This window comes from Centrocercus urophasianus, unplaced genomic scaffold (assembly GCF_019232065.1).
Source record: "Centrocercus urophasianus isolate 14NV4802_14NV808 unplaced genomic scaffold, USGS_Curo_1.0 seq_62, whole genome shotgun sequence".
Lineage (NCBI taxonomy): Eukaryota > Metazoa > Chordata > Aves > Galliformes > Phasianidae > Centrocercus > Centrocercus urophasianus.
This window is the reverse complement of record NW_024885222.1, coordinates 465,681-478,906: the sequence shown is the minus strand read 5'-3', so window position 1 is coordinate 478,906 and position 13,226 is coordinate 465,681. Positions and strand designations below refer to the sequence as shown.

Below are 13,226 nucleotides of genomic sequence, written 5' to 3'. Positions count from 1 at the left end.
GTTGGACCGCCGCCTCCCTAGGACGTGCCGGGCCGTTGTGTCACTGCCCACCCCCGGCCCCGTCCCGCAGCGCCCCGGGAGAGAGGCGCAGAAGCAGCGGCTTTCATCCTCCCGAGATGAGCCCGGGTTGCGCTGAGCGCATCGCACGAAGCCGCGCCCGCTCTGAGTCATTTCGCTGGAACAAATTGCTCCAAACATTCATCTTGTCAGGGCCTCATCAGAGGCCAAAATAAAGTCGAGACGAAGGCTGCTGATGGGAGAACCAGAACATTCTCTCGTTCGTCAGCGCCGCTGCCCAGAAGGACTGGATGCTGCACCGTGCCGCGAGCTCATAGCGCGATGCTGACCGCTGTCCGAGGGACGCCGCAGAGCGCTCTGATTAAACTCTGCACTCCAGTCTCTTTATGGCCACGCAGCTGTTTGCAAACAGCCTAAGCACCAAACCCGAGCCGGCAGCCGATCCCCGCAGGTCGAACAGGTTGGGTCAGAGAGGACAAAGCGGAACGAGGAACAACGAGCGGCAGGGATCGGCTGCACGAGTCGTACGAGCAACGCGCTTCCTGCCTTTCGAAGCGGGGCACGACGCTCCCCAGCTCTCTCCGGCCGCCCGCGCACGCTCACATCGCCCAGGGCCGGCATTTTTTTCCTGCCAGGACCTCGCCGAGCTGCGCGGCGCGGCACGCCTCGGTGACGTCACCACGCGGGCGGGGCTTCGCGCGGCGCCGGAAGTGACACCGTTGCCCAGCAGCCGTTGCTAAGCGACGACTCAGGCCGCCATGGCGGAAGGCCCCGCGCCGATCGGCACCTTCCCAGGCTTCATGAGCCAGGGCGCGCTGCTGTACCGGCGGGGCGAGTACGGCAAGGCCTTGGACTGCTTCAACAACGTGAGGGCCCGGGTGGGGGTCGCGGCCTGGGGGGAGGCGAAACCGGGGGTTCGGCCTCATCCGCCACCCCGATCCGCTGCCGCTCTGCGTTCCCGGCCCTGCGCTGCACGCCGCGCTCTTCCTTGCAGGCGCTGCAGCTCAGAGCCGCGGACAAGCACGGCCTCGTGGCCCGCTCGCGGTGTTACCTGAAGCTCGGAGATGTGCAGAATTCCCTGAAGGACGCCGAAGCGTCTCTCCAGAATGACAAAAAGTTCTCGGAGGTAAATGGTTCAGAGCTGCAGGGCGGCGGTGCCCAGGACGGCTCTGCTGCCTGTGGGGGCGGCGGTCCTTGCAGAGCCCTCAAGGGAGGGATGTGCTGTGATATCGGCTGACGCCAAATCGCAGCGTGCTGAGCCCCTCTGCGGTGCATCCAGAGAGCTGGAAGTGCTCAGCCGATGAGGAAGGACCCAGGATTGGATTTTATTGTATGCAAACTTGGCTGTATGAGTAGGGCTTTCACTTCTGCCCAGGAGAGGATTGTTTGGAGGTTCTGAAGCATAGTTTGTTGGCTTTCTCCCCTTCAAATGTCTTTTCAGGGCCTTTACCAAAAAGCTGAGACGTTATATACCATGGGTGACTTTGAATTTGCTCTGGTGTTTTATCACCGGGGCGGTGAACTGCGCCCGGAGCTGCAGAAGTTCAGGCTGGGCATCCAGAAATCCCACGAGGCGATCATCAACTGCATTGGAAGTAAGAAGTTCCCCTTCATGGTGCCTGCAGGCACAGCTGAGGCTTTTCATGGTGTTCTGTCATCAGCTGCTGATAGCTGATGGGTGTTAATATTCCTAAGGACCAAGTAACAGCAGAGTTCCTTTTGCTTCTGGATTCATGAGCTCTACTGCCATTCTTATTTGAAACCAAGAAGCGCAGAAAAGAACACATCCCCACCTGCAGTGTCTAATAGCTAATGATTATGGGAGTGAATTATGACCCTGGCACTTACATTTCTAAAGTCACCATAAAAATGTTCTAAATAATACAGAACAGCAGTACACCTACTTATGGCCTACTGATTACAGAATCCATTTTGAGATCTTTATCCTGGTGTTAAAAAGTTTGTAGTGAAATCTGCCCACCTGAGACTGGCCTTCCTGAGATTCTGATTTTCCTCCAGTTTACATTGCATCAGAGCAGTGAAACTGTTGCAATGGAGCACTGCTTTCATAAGCTCTGGCGTAAATCAGAGAACTGCAAGAGACAGGAAAGGCCAAGGACCTGATGACGTTCAAAACCAGTGGAAAACTTTTCCCTTACTTTTTCTCCTAGCAGTGCTCTCACATGCAGGCAAGCTTAGTCAACACCTGCACCCGCTCCAGGCTCACACACACGCTCCACTGGGGCTGGCTCTGTGGCTGAGTGGCTTATCACGTGCAAAGAGAACCTGTGCACAGCTTGCAAGGCTGCTGCAAAACCTGCTGGGACAGTCAGAAACTGCTCAGGTGGATCCTCCAGCAGCCTGTCCTGTCATGGAGCCAGGGCACACCCTGCCTGCCCGCCCCACACACCTCGATCCCACAGATAACACAGCTACCTCGCCTTGAGATCGCTTTTGGAATTGCAGCCCACCTCCAGTACTGCAGATTGGCTTCACGTCCCAGCTGTGTGAAGGCCTGCAGCTCTTCCATGTGTGACACTCATTTAAAATGGCAGACAGAGCAGTTTTCCAGACCTGCTTTGTTTTCCTCTTACTGCTGCTTTCTTAGTTGGTGCAAACACTGAGACAGCACAGCTCTCAGTGGAAACTCGTCTGCCTGACGTGCTGAGCTGAATGCTTTGAATGCCTTCAAGCACCTGGGCTGTATGCAAACAAACAATAAAAACCATGAGGTGTTTAAACATTTGGCAGCTCCTCAATGCAGGGGAAATGAAGCAAGGAAATAGATGAGCATTAGTTCTAGCTGCTTGCTGCGTGCAGATACATTAACAGGGCACATCCCAGCCTTACTGAGCCCATGTGGCAGACCGGTGCTGTCAGCTCGCTGCTCTCGGCCCGCTCACCTCACCGGAGGAAATTCTTCCACGAGGGCACTGGAAGCTGCTTCCTCCCTTCTGACCAGGCCCAAACAAAGAGCTGTTTTTCACCCTTGCTTTCACTGCTAGAGCTGTGCTCTGAATAGCAGAAGTGAAAATAAAACGGGGGTTTGTGTCAGGGCACAAAGACCTTAAAGTAGTTCTCTGGGTTGCTGCAGATGACCGCGCTTATGAGCTTTCCTTCCATTTTAAGGCTCTGCATGTGGGATACAGCACATCTCTGTCAGAAATCTGCCTGTGGTGGTGCCATGCAAACATAATAATCACAATTCAAGAGCTGCATCTGTGAGCTGTAATTCCTGCTTAAAAAACTTACCCATATTCACATATTTCATACAAAAGAACTACTAGAAGTCCCAGTTTGTAACAGGACATTTTCAGCTTAGCACATTTTCAGCCGTTTTAAATTCTCAAGCTTTTCTAATGCTGCATTTTCTCTGCACTTGCAGGTCCATCCTCAGTTAAACTGAAGAACAAAGAGGATCTCTGCTTTATAAGCCGGCAGGCAGAGGTGCGGTGTGAAGAGCTCTTAGAAGCTAATTGGAGTTGTTTTAACACTGTTACATTCTGAAACATAACAGCGCAGGGAGGATCAGTGGTTTCTGCAGCAGTGTGCTGGGGTCGTGGCTGCTCCAGGGCAGTGCGTCCTGAGCACAGGACCCAAACAAACCCAGTAGGAGGATTTCAGTGCACCTGCCTTTAATGCAGCTGTGGCTGAAGCCACACAAAGTAGAAAGGAGAAGGCAGAAGGGCAGGGAAGAGCAACGGATGGGAGACAAAGCCCCCCTGAAAGTCCTCTCCCAGCCTGACCGGTTCCTGCTGCTGCTGACCCCCATTGAAGGCTAATGAGTAACAGCTCTGCGGTCAGGGCCAGGCAGCCTCACCCGCAGTGTTTGCTTTGTTCTTACCTGCTGGTTGAGGTTCACGTTTCTGATAATGGACACTTTCTCAGCTGCTTTATTTCGGGGTGCTCCACTGCTCTGTTGCTCTGAGATGCTGCACCACGTTTCCCCCTGAAGGCAGGGCAGTGAATGCTCATTGCTTTCTTTCAGCTGGAATTAAGGGTAGCTTGCAGTGAAAATAATTTGCACGCAGAAGCCTAAAAGCTCTCTGTGAGACAGGGATTTGCTTTTGCTTAAGGGAACTTGGCCTGCACAGAGGGTCAGCAGTTCTGGAAGCCAGGCCTCACTGATAATCCCAGGTTCCCCAGCAATCCCGCCTCACTTACTCTATTTTTTTCTTGCTGTAGAGCAAAAAAGCAGATCAGAAACTCCAAATCAAACTGATCAAGGACCAAAAGTGCACAAAGAAACAGGAACCTGCAAGGAATCAGAAAACAGAGCGGCAGCTTCTTGGAGAGCTCTATGCTGACAAGGCCTACCTAGAAAAGCTGCTGAAGGATGAAGGTTTTCTCCATTGTTTTCAGTTAAATGTTCCTTCTAAGCAGGATCTTCTTTCCTTCTTTCATATTCTTATTACTGCTCGTGTTTGTCTCACAGCTCACGTAGCTCCTAGGGCTGGCAGTGTCAGAGAGAGGCAGATGTCTGCAGAGTTCAGGTGTCTTTGGAGCCAAATCCAATATTCAGAGCTGCCTCTGAATGTTTCCTCCTTTCAATCACAGCCATCTGTGTTGAGGAAGTCAGCATTATAAACCACTCCATTCCTGACATGATGTTGATTCCACTAACATCTGCATTAAGAGCAAAGCATTGCTGGTGGCACTTCCTCACCTGTGGCTTTGTTAAACACACTGTTAGGAACAAGATGCAGGATTCACAAAGGACCTTATTTTAGAAATAGGCAGAAAGGTGATTTCCATTTAATCTTTTTTTTTTTTTTTTTTTTTCCTCCTCCTAGGAAACCGTTTACTTGGTAACAGAGCAGTAATTAAGAATTTAGTCTAATAAGTTTTATGGTATTGCCAGCATTAGTATAATAATGTATGAGCCGTCTAGTTTCCAGGCATGTAATGCTCCTCTCCATCTCCCCAGTGCTTTCAGTGCCATCTGAGTGCAGGTGTCCCATCCATGTGCTCTGCCCAGGACAGGCACACACCACAGCCAGCCCCAAGCACAGCAGTTTTTGCCCCCAAGGAGAATTTCTGGAACTCCCCTCCCAGTCAAACCCGCTCTGAGGAGCACTGGAGCCTGAATTTCCAGCTCTCTCTCTGTCACAGCAGGACGTTCAGGAGCCCAGTGACCTGAGGCTTCATCTGCTGTGTGCACTGCGCTCTCCTCTTCTGCCCCCCTATTTTCAGATTTGATGAGCAGCGTCACAAAGCAGGGCGTCAAAGTGGAGGACGTGGTGCTGGGCGGCATCGCCTACCTGGACACGCGCGCCGAGTTCTGGCAGCAGCAGAAGCCCATCTACGCCCGTGTGAGGGAGCGCAGGCTCAGGCAGCAGAGGTGGATCCGGGAGAAGAAACCCAAACCAGCCGAGGTGGCCAGATTCATTGTGCAGAGCATGGAGGACATCGACATGTGTGCGTGTCCTGGCTGGAAACAGTAAGACAGCGATGAGTGGCGCTTGTGGCCACTTGCTGTAGCAAATGCAGACCAGAGGTGCGGTGCAACACGAGCGTTGTCACACAGCAGCAGGGAGTTCCTGCAGGCTGAATGAAGGGTTGTAGGATGTGCCTGCGGAGCGAGGAGCTGAAGCCTTCCCAGGCTTCTTGTGAGGCTGACAAAACTGCTGGCCTTCCCTCCCCGTGTCGCTGTGTCTGCACAGCTGCACTCTGCTCCTCTCTGTCCTCAGTGCTCACTGGAGATTGCCCCGAAGAGAGCTGCAGGAAAGCTGAGCACGTGCTGAAAACGATACAAGGATGGTCAGAGGATGAAGTTCCCAACAAGAAGGAGCTGATTGGGAACCTCCACAGCTGCATTGGGAATGCTCAGTTTGAGATGGGGCGGATGGAGGCAGCCCTGAAAAGCCACAAAATGGATCTGGAGTTTGCCAGGCAGAAGTAAGTGCTGAGAAATTCTGATGGGGGAGGAAAGTTGCTCTGTTTTTAGCGTCAGGTTGTGCTGTAATTCTCATATGAAGATGTAGCAGGGCAGCACATTCGGGCTCTGCCCACACACAAGGGTCTTCACTATTTCAAAAACAAATGACTTTAGCAGATTTTTAAAGGCTCCAGCACACGTGGCGTGCCAAAATGCGTGTTGAAGCAAAGCAAAAGAGCACAAATCCCAGGCTCAGCACTGCAGCCCCATTGTGCGCTTCCTCCTCGGGAAGGTCAGACCCGGGGCAGCAGCGGGCAGCAATGAGACGCGTGGTGCTGCTTTTTCAAGCCCGCGGAAAGCTGCTCTTGTAGGACCGGAGCGCAGCCGTTGCCGAGCAGCATTCGCCCTCTGGTGGCTGTTGAGGAGCGGCAGAGCAAACAGCGCCGCTCTGCTCTGCTCTCATCAGCTTTTTCATTTGTACGACACAGATGATCACGGCAAACCGGTTCCAAAGCTGGGAGTGAGGACATTTACTTTGGTTTGATGGCTCCCAGCCCGGCACTGGTCCTTCACCTCTACTTCCCAACCCTTTATGTTATGCTGGGCGCTACAGAATACAGACGGGTTGAAGATCAGGCTGCCAGCAATAAAGGCTGCTTCAACCACTGCAACCTTTCCCTTTCTGCACAGCAATCTCCCTGACGCCGTGTCCAGAGCCCTCGACAACATTGGCAGAGTTTATGCCAGGACTGGCAAATTCCAGCAAGCCATCGACACGTACGTAAATAAGAGGAAGGCAGTGGGGTTTCAGTTAAATACTGTGCTTTCAGTTTGTTCTGCTAGCAAGATAGCTGTGAATGTCTTCATACCAACAACTGGAACCCTTTGTTTATAGATTCTGTGACTGGAATGATAGCTGCACTAAAATCTGTCTTTCTTACTCTCTGCTTGAAGCTGGGAGGAGAAAATCCCATTGGCAAAATCCAGCCTGGAGAAGACGTGGCTGTTCCACGAGGTTGGCCGCTGCTACCTTGAGCTCGGGAAGGCAGAAGAAGCTCAGAACTACGGAGAGAAATCCCTGCAGTCAGCGCTGGAGGCGGGGGATGCGGAGTGGCAGCTCCACGCCAGTGTGCTGCTGGCGCAGGCTCAAGGTATGGATGGCAGGGTGTGGAAGCTGCCGGCCTGTTGGGCACCTGAGTGAAAACTCCACAGCCTTCAGGCTCGGGTCTCTGGCAGGAGCCTTGCTTGTTCTTTGCTGTTCTCTGTATCTTGGGTTCCAATCGATGTTTTCATTTGTTTGATACAGAAAAATTGAAGGATTACCGGTCTGCAATTGTGAACTTTGAAAAAGCCCTTGAGAAGGCGAAGCTGGTGCACAGCGACGCTGCCCAGCAGGCCATCATTGCTGTAAGTGGGGCAGAGCTGTAAGGAGGCTGTCCTGCAAACGGGTGCAGATGAGCACAGAGCTGTCGGGTGTTCAGAGCTGAAGCAGCGCCTGTTCTGCCAGAGGGAAACAGCAGTGAGTGAGAGACGAAACCTTCAGGGGAGGAGGCATCTGGTGCAGGTGCCGATAGCTGGAATCGGTGCAGAGTGTGAAGGCAGGGAGGGAGCAAGGAGGGATAGCAGAGCTCAGGGGAAAACGGGAGCAATTTGCACGCTGTGTGCAGGGCCTTTACTGAGAAGCCACATCACTTTTCAGGCTTTGGATGACGTGAGCAGAAGCTTCATTGAAGACCTGAAAGAAAGAGAAAAAGAAACGGAGGCTCACACTCTGCCAGGTAATTGTGTCAAATTCTGCACCGTGTGACGTGAGAATTTCCCGCTTTCCTTTCCGGGGAAGGGAGCGGAGCCGTGCGGGAGGTGGCAGCAGCGCCCCGTGCTGACAGGGCTCCGAACACAGCGCAACTGTGAGACAGAAGGCAGCGCTGATGGGGGGAAAAGGGGAAAAGCCTTTCTCCTCCTGCCCCACTGGTTGCTCAGTGCTCGAACTCACTCTTAGATTTCATTCCCCCCCCAGATCACGATTTCAGCGGTGAAAATGCAGAAGATGACAAGTCTGAGGGACAGGAAGGTGAGCAAAGCTCGGAGAACCAAAGGGGTGAAAAAGAAGATACCGAGAGCAAAAAGGAACAAGGAAGCGAGAGAGAAGAGCTCGATGAACAAGATGAAAAAGAGAAGGAGAGTGAAGAAGAGAGGAGCAAAAGAGAGGAGGAGGAGAGCGAAAGAAAGGAAGAGGGGAGCGAAAAAGAGGAAGAAGAAATAGGAGACGACGAAAAAAAGCAGTTCGATTTCCTGAGCGGTTAGAATAAAGCCGGGCAGCGGCTCTGCTCTCACACACGAGCCGCAGCTCCGCCGCACCCCGGGGCGCAAGCAGCGAGCCCCGCGCCGGGCACCAGCGGCACCGCCCGCCCCGGGCAGGCGCGGCCACGGGCGGTCCGGGCGAGGGGGGCGAGGGGGGGCGATGCTATGAAAGGGGCCGCGGTGCCGCCCGCCCCAGAGCCGCTCTCCCGCTCCGCACCGGCGGCCGCCCCGGAGCCGCTGCCCTCACCATGGTAAGTGCGGCACGGGCGCGAGGCGGCGGGGGGCTCTGAGCCGCGCTGCCCCTTCGCCGCCCGCTCCCCTCTCGGGGCTCCGTCGGAGCGCTGCGGGGAACGGAGCGGCCGCGGGGACGGCGGGGCGTCGTGAACGGAGCGCCGCTCAATCGCGGATTGTTCGCCCGCGGAGCCCCGCGCCGCTCTGTGCCGCCTTTGTCCCGGCGCGGCTCCGCGGCATAAAGGAGCGCTTTATCCCGGCGTTGGCTGCTGAACAATGGGGCCCGGGGGTGTTTTCTATTATTGTTCTTTTGTTTGCGCGTTTGAAAAGCGGCTCAGTGCCGCCCGCCCGCAGCTGCCGCCCGCAGAACGGCGGCCCCGGGCACCGCCGAGCCCCGCACCCACGGCCCGAGCGGGACGGGGCGGTGCGGGAGCGGCAGAACCGGAGAGGAGTCGCAGCTCCGCTTCTCGAGGGGCGATGGGAGCCCCAACCCCACCGGGGGCGGCGGACGGGGGCCGGGGGCGCCGCGCCGTTCCGCTCTGAGCGGAGCCCCTCCTGAGCCGCGCTTTGCTGAAGGCTCCGCGCACCCCGCACAGCGGCCGCCCCGGGGCAGGCGGTGCTCCGCGCCCGGTGGGGAACCGCTCCGCACCTCCCGACCCCGAAGCAAAGGATGGAGGAGTCACTGCTGGGCGCCGCACGCGGCCGCTTTCACTTTCGTGTTCGGCGGCGGCAGCGCGGCCGCTTTTGCCGGAAGCGATTCGTGCCGCTCCGCGCTGGCGGCAGCCCGGAGGGGCGCTGAGGGCGCGGCGCCGTCCGTTCGAACCCGAACCCGGAGCGGCCGTTCCCGGAGCCCCGAGCGGCGCGGGTTCCGCCGCGACAGCCGCCGTCAGTGAGTCTCGATTCGCTTCTGCAGGCGGAGCTGCGCCGTTTCGCACCTCGGGCTCAGAGCGGCTCCTCGGGCCGCGGCCGCTCCGCGCTGCGGCGGTGACGTTTCCCGTTCCCTCCGTGCCGGGCGGGGGGCGGTGCGGGGCGCGTCGGGGCCGCTGCGATCCGGGTTCCCCCCGTCCACTCCCCCACCCCCCGAGGGCGCAGCAGCGGCTTGCAGAGCCTACAAAGCGGCGTTTTCTTCTCGAATTTCAGAACAGAGGTTTCTCCAAGAAGAGCCACCCGTTCCTGCCGAAAATATTTCGAAAGATGTCCGCTCAGTCGGCCAAAGAAAGGCCCGAGAGCCTGCGGTTCCCCTTCCTCGATGACGAAGACACCATCGCCACGCTCAAAGAGTCCAGAACCTTCTTCATCCTGCGAGGCCTCCCCGGCAGTGGGAAATCCACGCTGGCCCAGGCGATCCAGGAGCGCTACAAGGACGGCTGCAAAGTCGTCGCCGCTGAGAGCTACAAAATCACACCTGCCATACGAAGCGCCGTGCCTGAAGAATACGCCAAAGTCGATGAGGAATTAGTTGACTATTGCAAACGAGACATCAGCGTTATCGTTTTGGACGACACTCACCACGAAAGGGAACGACTGGACCAAATCTTTGACATTGCTGACAAATACCGCTACAAAGTCATCTTTGCGGAGCCCAAAACCCAGTGGAGGATGGATTGCTCGCAGCTTAAGGATAAGAATCAGTGGAAACTGACGGTGGAAGACCTGAAGAAGATGAAGCCCAGTTTGGAGAAGGAGTTCCTCCCCATGTATTTCGGGTGGTTTTTGAGCAAAAGAAGCTCTGAGATCCTGAGGAAGGCCGGCCAGGTGTTCTTAGATGAGCTGGGAAGCCTCAAAGCCTTCAAAAAGGAGAGCAAATTCTGTATGTATAGAAATAACTTACCTGCTTCTTACTGCTGGTGCAACCTTAACTTGGTGCAGCAACCTGAACAGATTTGGTCAGCTTATAAAGTGATGCTTTTAGTGAAGGTCGGCAACAGGAACCATTCAGGGATCCCCAGCCCTGTTTTTTGAAGTTGTTTTTGTAACTGAAAATGAACGAAAGTTTCCTTGAGGGTCCGTTCAGCTGTGAGGCTGCTGGGGGGGGGGCAGCGGTGCTACCTGATGGTTTGTGAGGGTCAGATGCAGCCTCACCTCCCCTCCCCCCTCGTGGGGTTTCTGCTCTGCCACCTGAACGTGTTTCAGCTGCATCCACGTCCCGGGTGGAAGGAGGGGTTTTGTATCCCCCTCTTCCTTTCCAGCCATAAGGAGGTGAAGCACAGAGGACAGATAGGTGAAGAAAGCTGAGATGGGGCTTAAGCTCCGGTGCTTTTTCAGGGATCCTTTTGTCATAATAACGTTCTTCTATATTCGCAGTCACTTCTGAAGATCCCAAAATAAAAATAGATCTCACCAGCTACTTTGTGAAGAGGCCGCCCGGGGTCTTGCACTGCACCACCAAATACACCGACTTCGGGAAGGCAGCGGGGGCTGAGGATTACGCACAGCAGGAGGTGAGCGCTGCGGCTCCGCTTCCCCGCCTCCCATCCGAGTCCTTCCCTGGCCGGGGCTCTGCGTGCGGTGAGGGGGGGGGGGGGGGGGGGGCAGCTTTGCTCACAGCTGAGAGGGAAACTGCAGGGCTGCGTGCGCCCACGGCCCGCCTGTAGGAACGCGGTCAGCACGGGGCAGCCCACGCCTCCTGTCCGCTCCCAGGAGCGCCTCCCTCCGCTCTCGTCTCCCGTAGCGTGGTTTGAATGTCAGTAAATCGCAGGTTTACACTTCCGCTTAAATCGCTTCCAAACAGCCCAGGTAAATCGGGGGTCGGGGAAGGACGGCCCTCGCCGTGCAGCTCTGCGTTGTGTTTCAAACGCAGCAAAGCGAGACCTGCGGCAGCCGGGACCCAACGAAGCCGCCCGCGGCGCTCCGACCCCCCCAGCTCCGCTCTGATTCTCCCCTCTCTCCCCAGGCTGTGAGGGCTTCCTACGGCAAGGGCTTCACTCTGTCCATTTCTGGTCTGTTTGTCACAACCAAAACTGTCGGTGCTCGCGTGGAGCTGAGCGAACAGCAGCTGCTGCTGTGGCCCGGGGACGCCGATAAGATCCAGGCAGCCGACAGCCTCCCGAAGGGCAGCCGCGCTCACATCACCCTCGGCTGCGCCAGCGGCGTCGAAGCCGTGCAAACAGGGCTGGATCTGCTGGAGTTCGTGAAACTGGAAAGGGCGGGGAGCAAAGGGGAGGAAGTGGGGGAAATTGGGGGAGGGAAACTGCAGTATTTTGGTAACGGGATGTGGATGCTCGTCCTGTCTAAAAAGATCGACGTGAGGGCGATTTTCTCGGGTTACTACGGAAAGGGAAAACTGGTGCCTACACAGAGCACCAACAAACGGGGCTCTGCGTTCAGTTCCTGCACCATCATCTAAGAGCACGGGCAGGCGTCGCCCCCGCTGGTTTTTAAAAGGAAAGTAACTCGGTAACCTTTAAAACTGTAAAGAGAAATAATTCTGCCTTTACTAAGCAAGCCCTTCTGCCAACCTCAGACCGAAACATCTCTGGGGAGGCATTTATTGGCCTCGGTAGAAAACAAGCAGCTCCAGGAGAGCTGTCACATAACCCTCGGTAACCAAAGCGCTGCTGAGTATTTCTGATGGGAGAGTCTGGGGAGAACCAGCTCTCGTGGGGCCCTGCTTGTTTTCTTCCTCAGAGGAGGATCTCCTGTTGTCTTTTATAACTTCCCTATGAGCCACAATCGTTACATCTGTACACGTCAGCGCTCCACAGCTGAGCGGTGGCAGAACAGAGCCTGTACAGAACTGCTCTGAGGCCCAGTGAGCTGCATAACAGACAGACGGACAAACAGCAGGAGTGCTGCATTCGTGTGAAAACCAGACCCCTTCTGTCCAGTGCAGCAGCTCCCGGCCGCTCTGCCCTTCAGGGGTCGTGCGGCAGCCGCCGGAGCCAGGCGTGTCCTTCCCCATTGCGCTGCTGGCGCGCAGAGCTTTCAGCGCAGAGAAGGGCTGTGCTGACGGGCAGCGCCTCCACGTCTGTGAGCCAAACACTGCAGACATGGGGAGAAAATCACAGCAAAGGAAACAGCTTTGAGGAGCTGCATTCGGTTCCTGTAACGGCTCCAGTTGCTCAGGATGGGCTGCATTCAATTCTGCCAGCACCTCCGTCCTGTAGGGAGCAATCCTGCCTTGGCGGGGAATGGAAGAGATGAACTAACGTCTTTTCCATCTTATTTTGTAGACATTAAATCGTGTCTGAAATACAGAACTGTACTTCAAGCAAGATTTTACTAGCTTTAGCTAATGCACTGAACGTAGGCTGGAAGTAACACTGTAATTTAGGAAGTAAAGGGAGGTATTGTAACTGCGTAACTCAAGTCTGCTCCAACCCCATCGTGGGCTGGAGAGAAGTTAATGATCGAGCGCTGCTGTTATTAAGCCTGTTTTATTAAAGCTGATGTTTCTGCTCTTAGATCGTTTGCCAGCCCGCAGACCCGCTCTCACTACTTCATAACACAAATCTCAACTAACAGACCCAGGTCAGGACAGCAGCCCCAACTCCTGCCACGGCTCTGCGCCTGGTGAGCTGCACTGTGCTTAACCCACCGTTAATAAATGTAAACTCTCGCTGTGTTCCCCACCTGTGTGCTGGGTTCGTGTCTGTAAAGAAGCATTCCTCCTCCTCAGACCAGCAGCAAGGAGCGCTATGGGAGAGCGCGGGCAGTGCTGTGCGAGTTCAGCAGTGAGAGAAAGCACTGCCTGCTTTGGGAGCGGCTTTGAGGATGGCAATGGATTCCCATTCTAACGCCGCCCAAAGAATCCACGTCTGCACCCCGAGTTCCATCTGCTCCTCCCCTCCCACGGCTG

General features: G+C 55.6%; 2 protein-coding genes and 1 long non-coding RNA gene across 5 annotated transcripts; 2 read left to right on the top strand and 1 right to left on the bottom strand.

Moving 5' to 3' along the window:
* The first annotated feature begins 776 nt into the window (after window positions 1-776).
* ODAD4 (outer dynein arm docking complex subunit 4) lies at window positions 777-8,231 on the top strand. Its single transcript, XM_042836554.1, has 12 exons — window positions 777-884; window positions 1,013-1,144; window positions 1,460-1,613; window positions 3,404-3,465; window positions 4,204-4,360; window positions 5,212-5,436; window positions 5,709-5,916; window positions 6,587-6,673; window positions 6,851-7,047; window positions 7,203-7,303; window positions 7,596-7,674; window positions 7,914-8,231. The coding sequence occupies exons 1-12, from the start codon at window positions 777-779 to the stop codon at window positions 8,198-8,200; spliced, it is 1,797 nt and encodes a 598-aa protein (XP_042692488.1). The 3' UTR covers window positions 8,201-8,231.
* LOC122169991 lies at window positions 1,337-6,222 on the bottom strand. 2 transcript variants are annotated; one of them, XR_006171694.1, is made up of 3 exons: window positions 4,183-6,222; window positions 3,863-3,967; window positions 1,337-2,719 (listed from the first exon to the last, which is right to left on the bottom strand). It is a non-coding gene; the product is annotated as an uncharacterized LOC122169991 (long non-coding RNA). The 2 variants fall into 2 exon arrangements; XR_006171693.1 differs by having other exon boundaries at window positions 3,863-4,579; window positions 5,280-6,222.
* A 161-nt stretch (window positions 8,232-8,392) lies between the features above and the next one.
* LOC122169989 (2',3'-cyclic nucleotide 3' phosphodiesterase) lies at window positions 8,393-12,999 on the top strand. 2 transcript variants are annotated; one of them, XM_042836555.1, is made up of 4 exons: window positions 8,393-8,448; window positions 9,569-10,238; window positions 10,733-10,869; window positions 11,322-12,999. In XM_042836555.1, exons 1-4 carry the CDS (start codon window positions 8,446-8,448, stop codon window positions 11,772-11,774), a joined length of 1,263 nt encoding a protein of 420 aa, XP_042692489.1. In that variant the 5' UTR covers window positions 8,393-8,445; the 3' UTR covers window positions 11,775-12,999. The 2 variants fall into 2 exon arrangements, with proteins under 2 accessions (XP_042692489.1, XP_042692490.1); XM_042836556.1 differs by lacking the exon at window positions 8,393-8,448 and adding an exon at window positions 9,248-9,317.
* Window positions 13,000-13,226: the final 227 nt, after the last annotated feature.

What these genes read in the sequence shown, in the direction of transcription:
- LOC122169989 (XM_042836555.1), top strand. An exon ending in CAAAAAGGAGAGCAAATTCT is followed by an intron (nt 10,239 to 10,732) that starts GTATGTATAGAA and finishes CTATATTCGCAG; the next exon opens with TCACTTCTGAAGATCCCAAA. An exon ending in AGGATTACGCACAGCAGGAG is followed by an intron (nt 10,870 to 11,321) that starts GTGAGCGCTGCG and finishes CTCTCTCCCCAG; the next exon opens with GCTGTGAGGGCTTCCTACGG.
- ODAD4 (XM_042836554.1), top strand. Translation starts at nt 777, where the DNA reads ATGGCGGAAGGCCCCGCGCCGATCGGCACCTTCCCAGGCTTCATGAGC. An exon ending in GATCATCAACTGCATTGGAA is followed by an intron (nt 1,614 to 3,403) that starts GTAAGAAGTTCC and finishes CTGCACTTGCAG; the next exon opens with GTCCATCCTCAGTTAAACTG. An exon ending in TTCCAGCAAGCCATCGACAC is followed by an intron (nt 6,674 to 6,850) that starts GTACGTAAATAA and finishes CTCTGCTTGAAG; the next exon opens with CTGGGAGGAGAAAATCCCAT.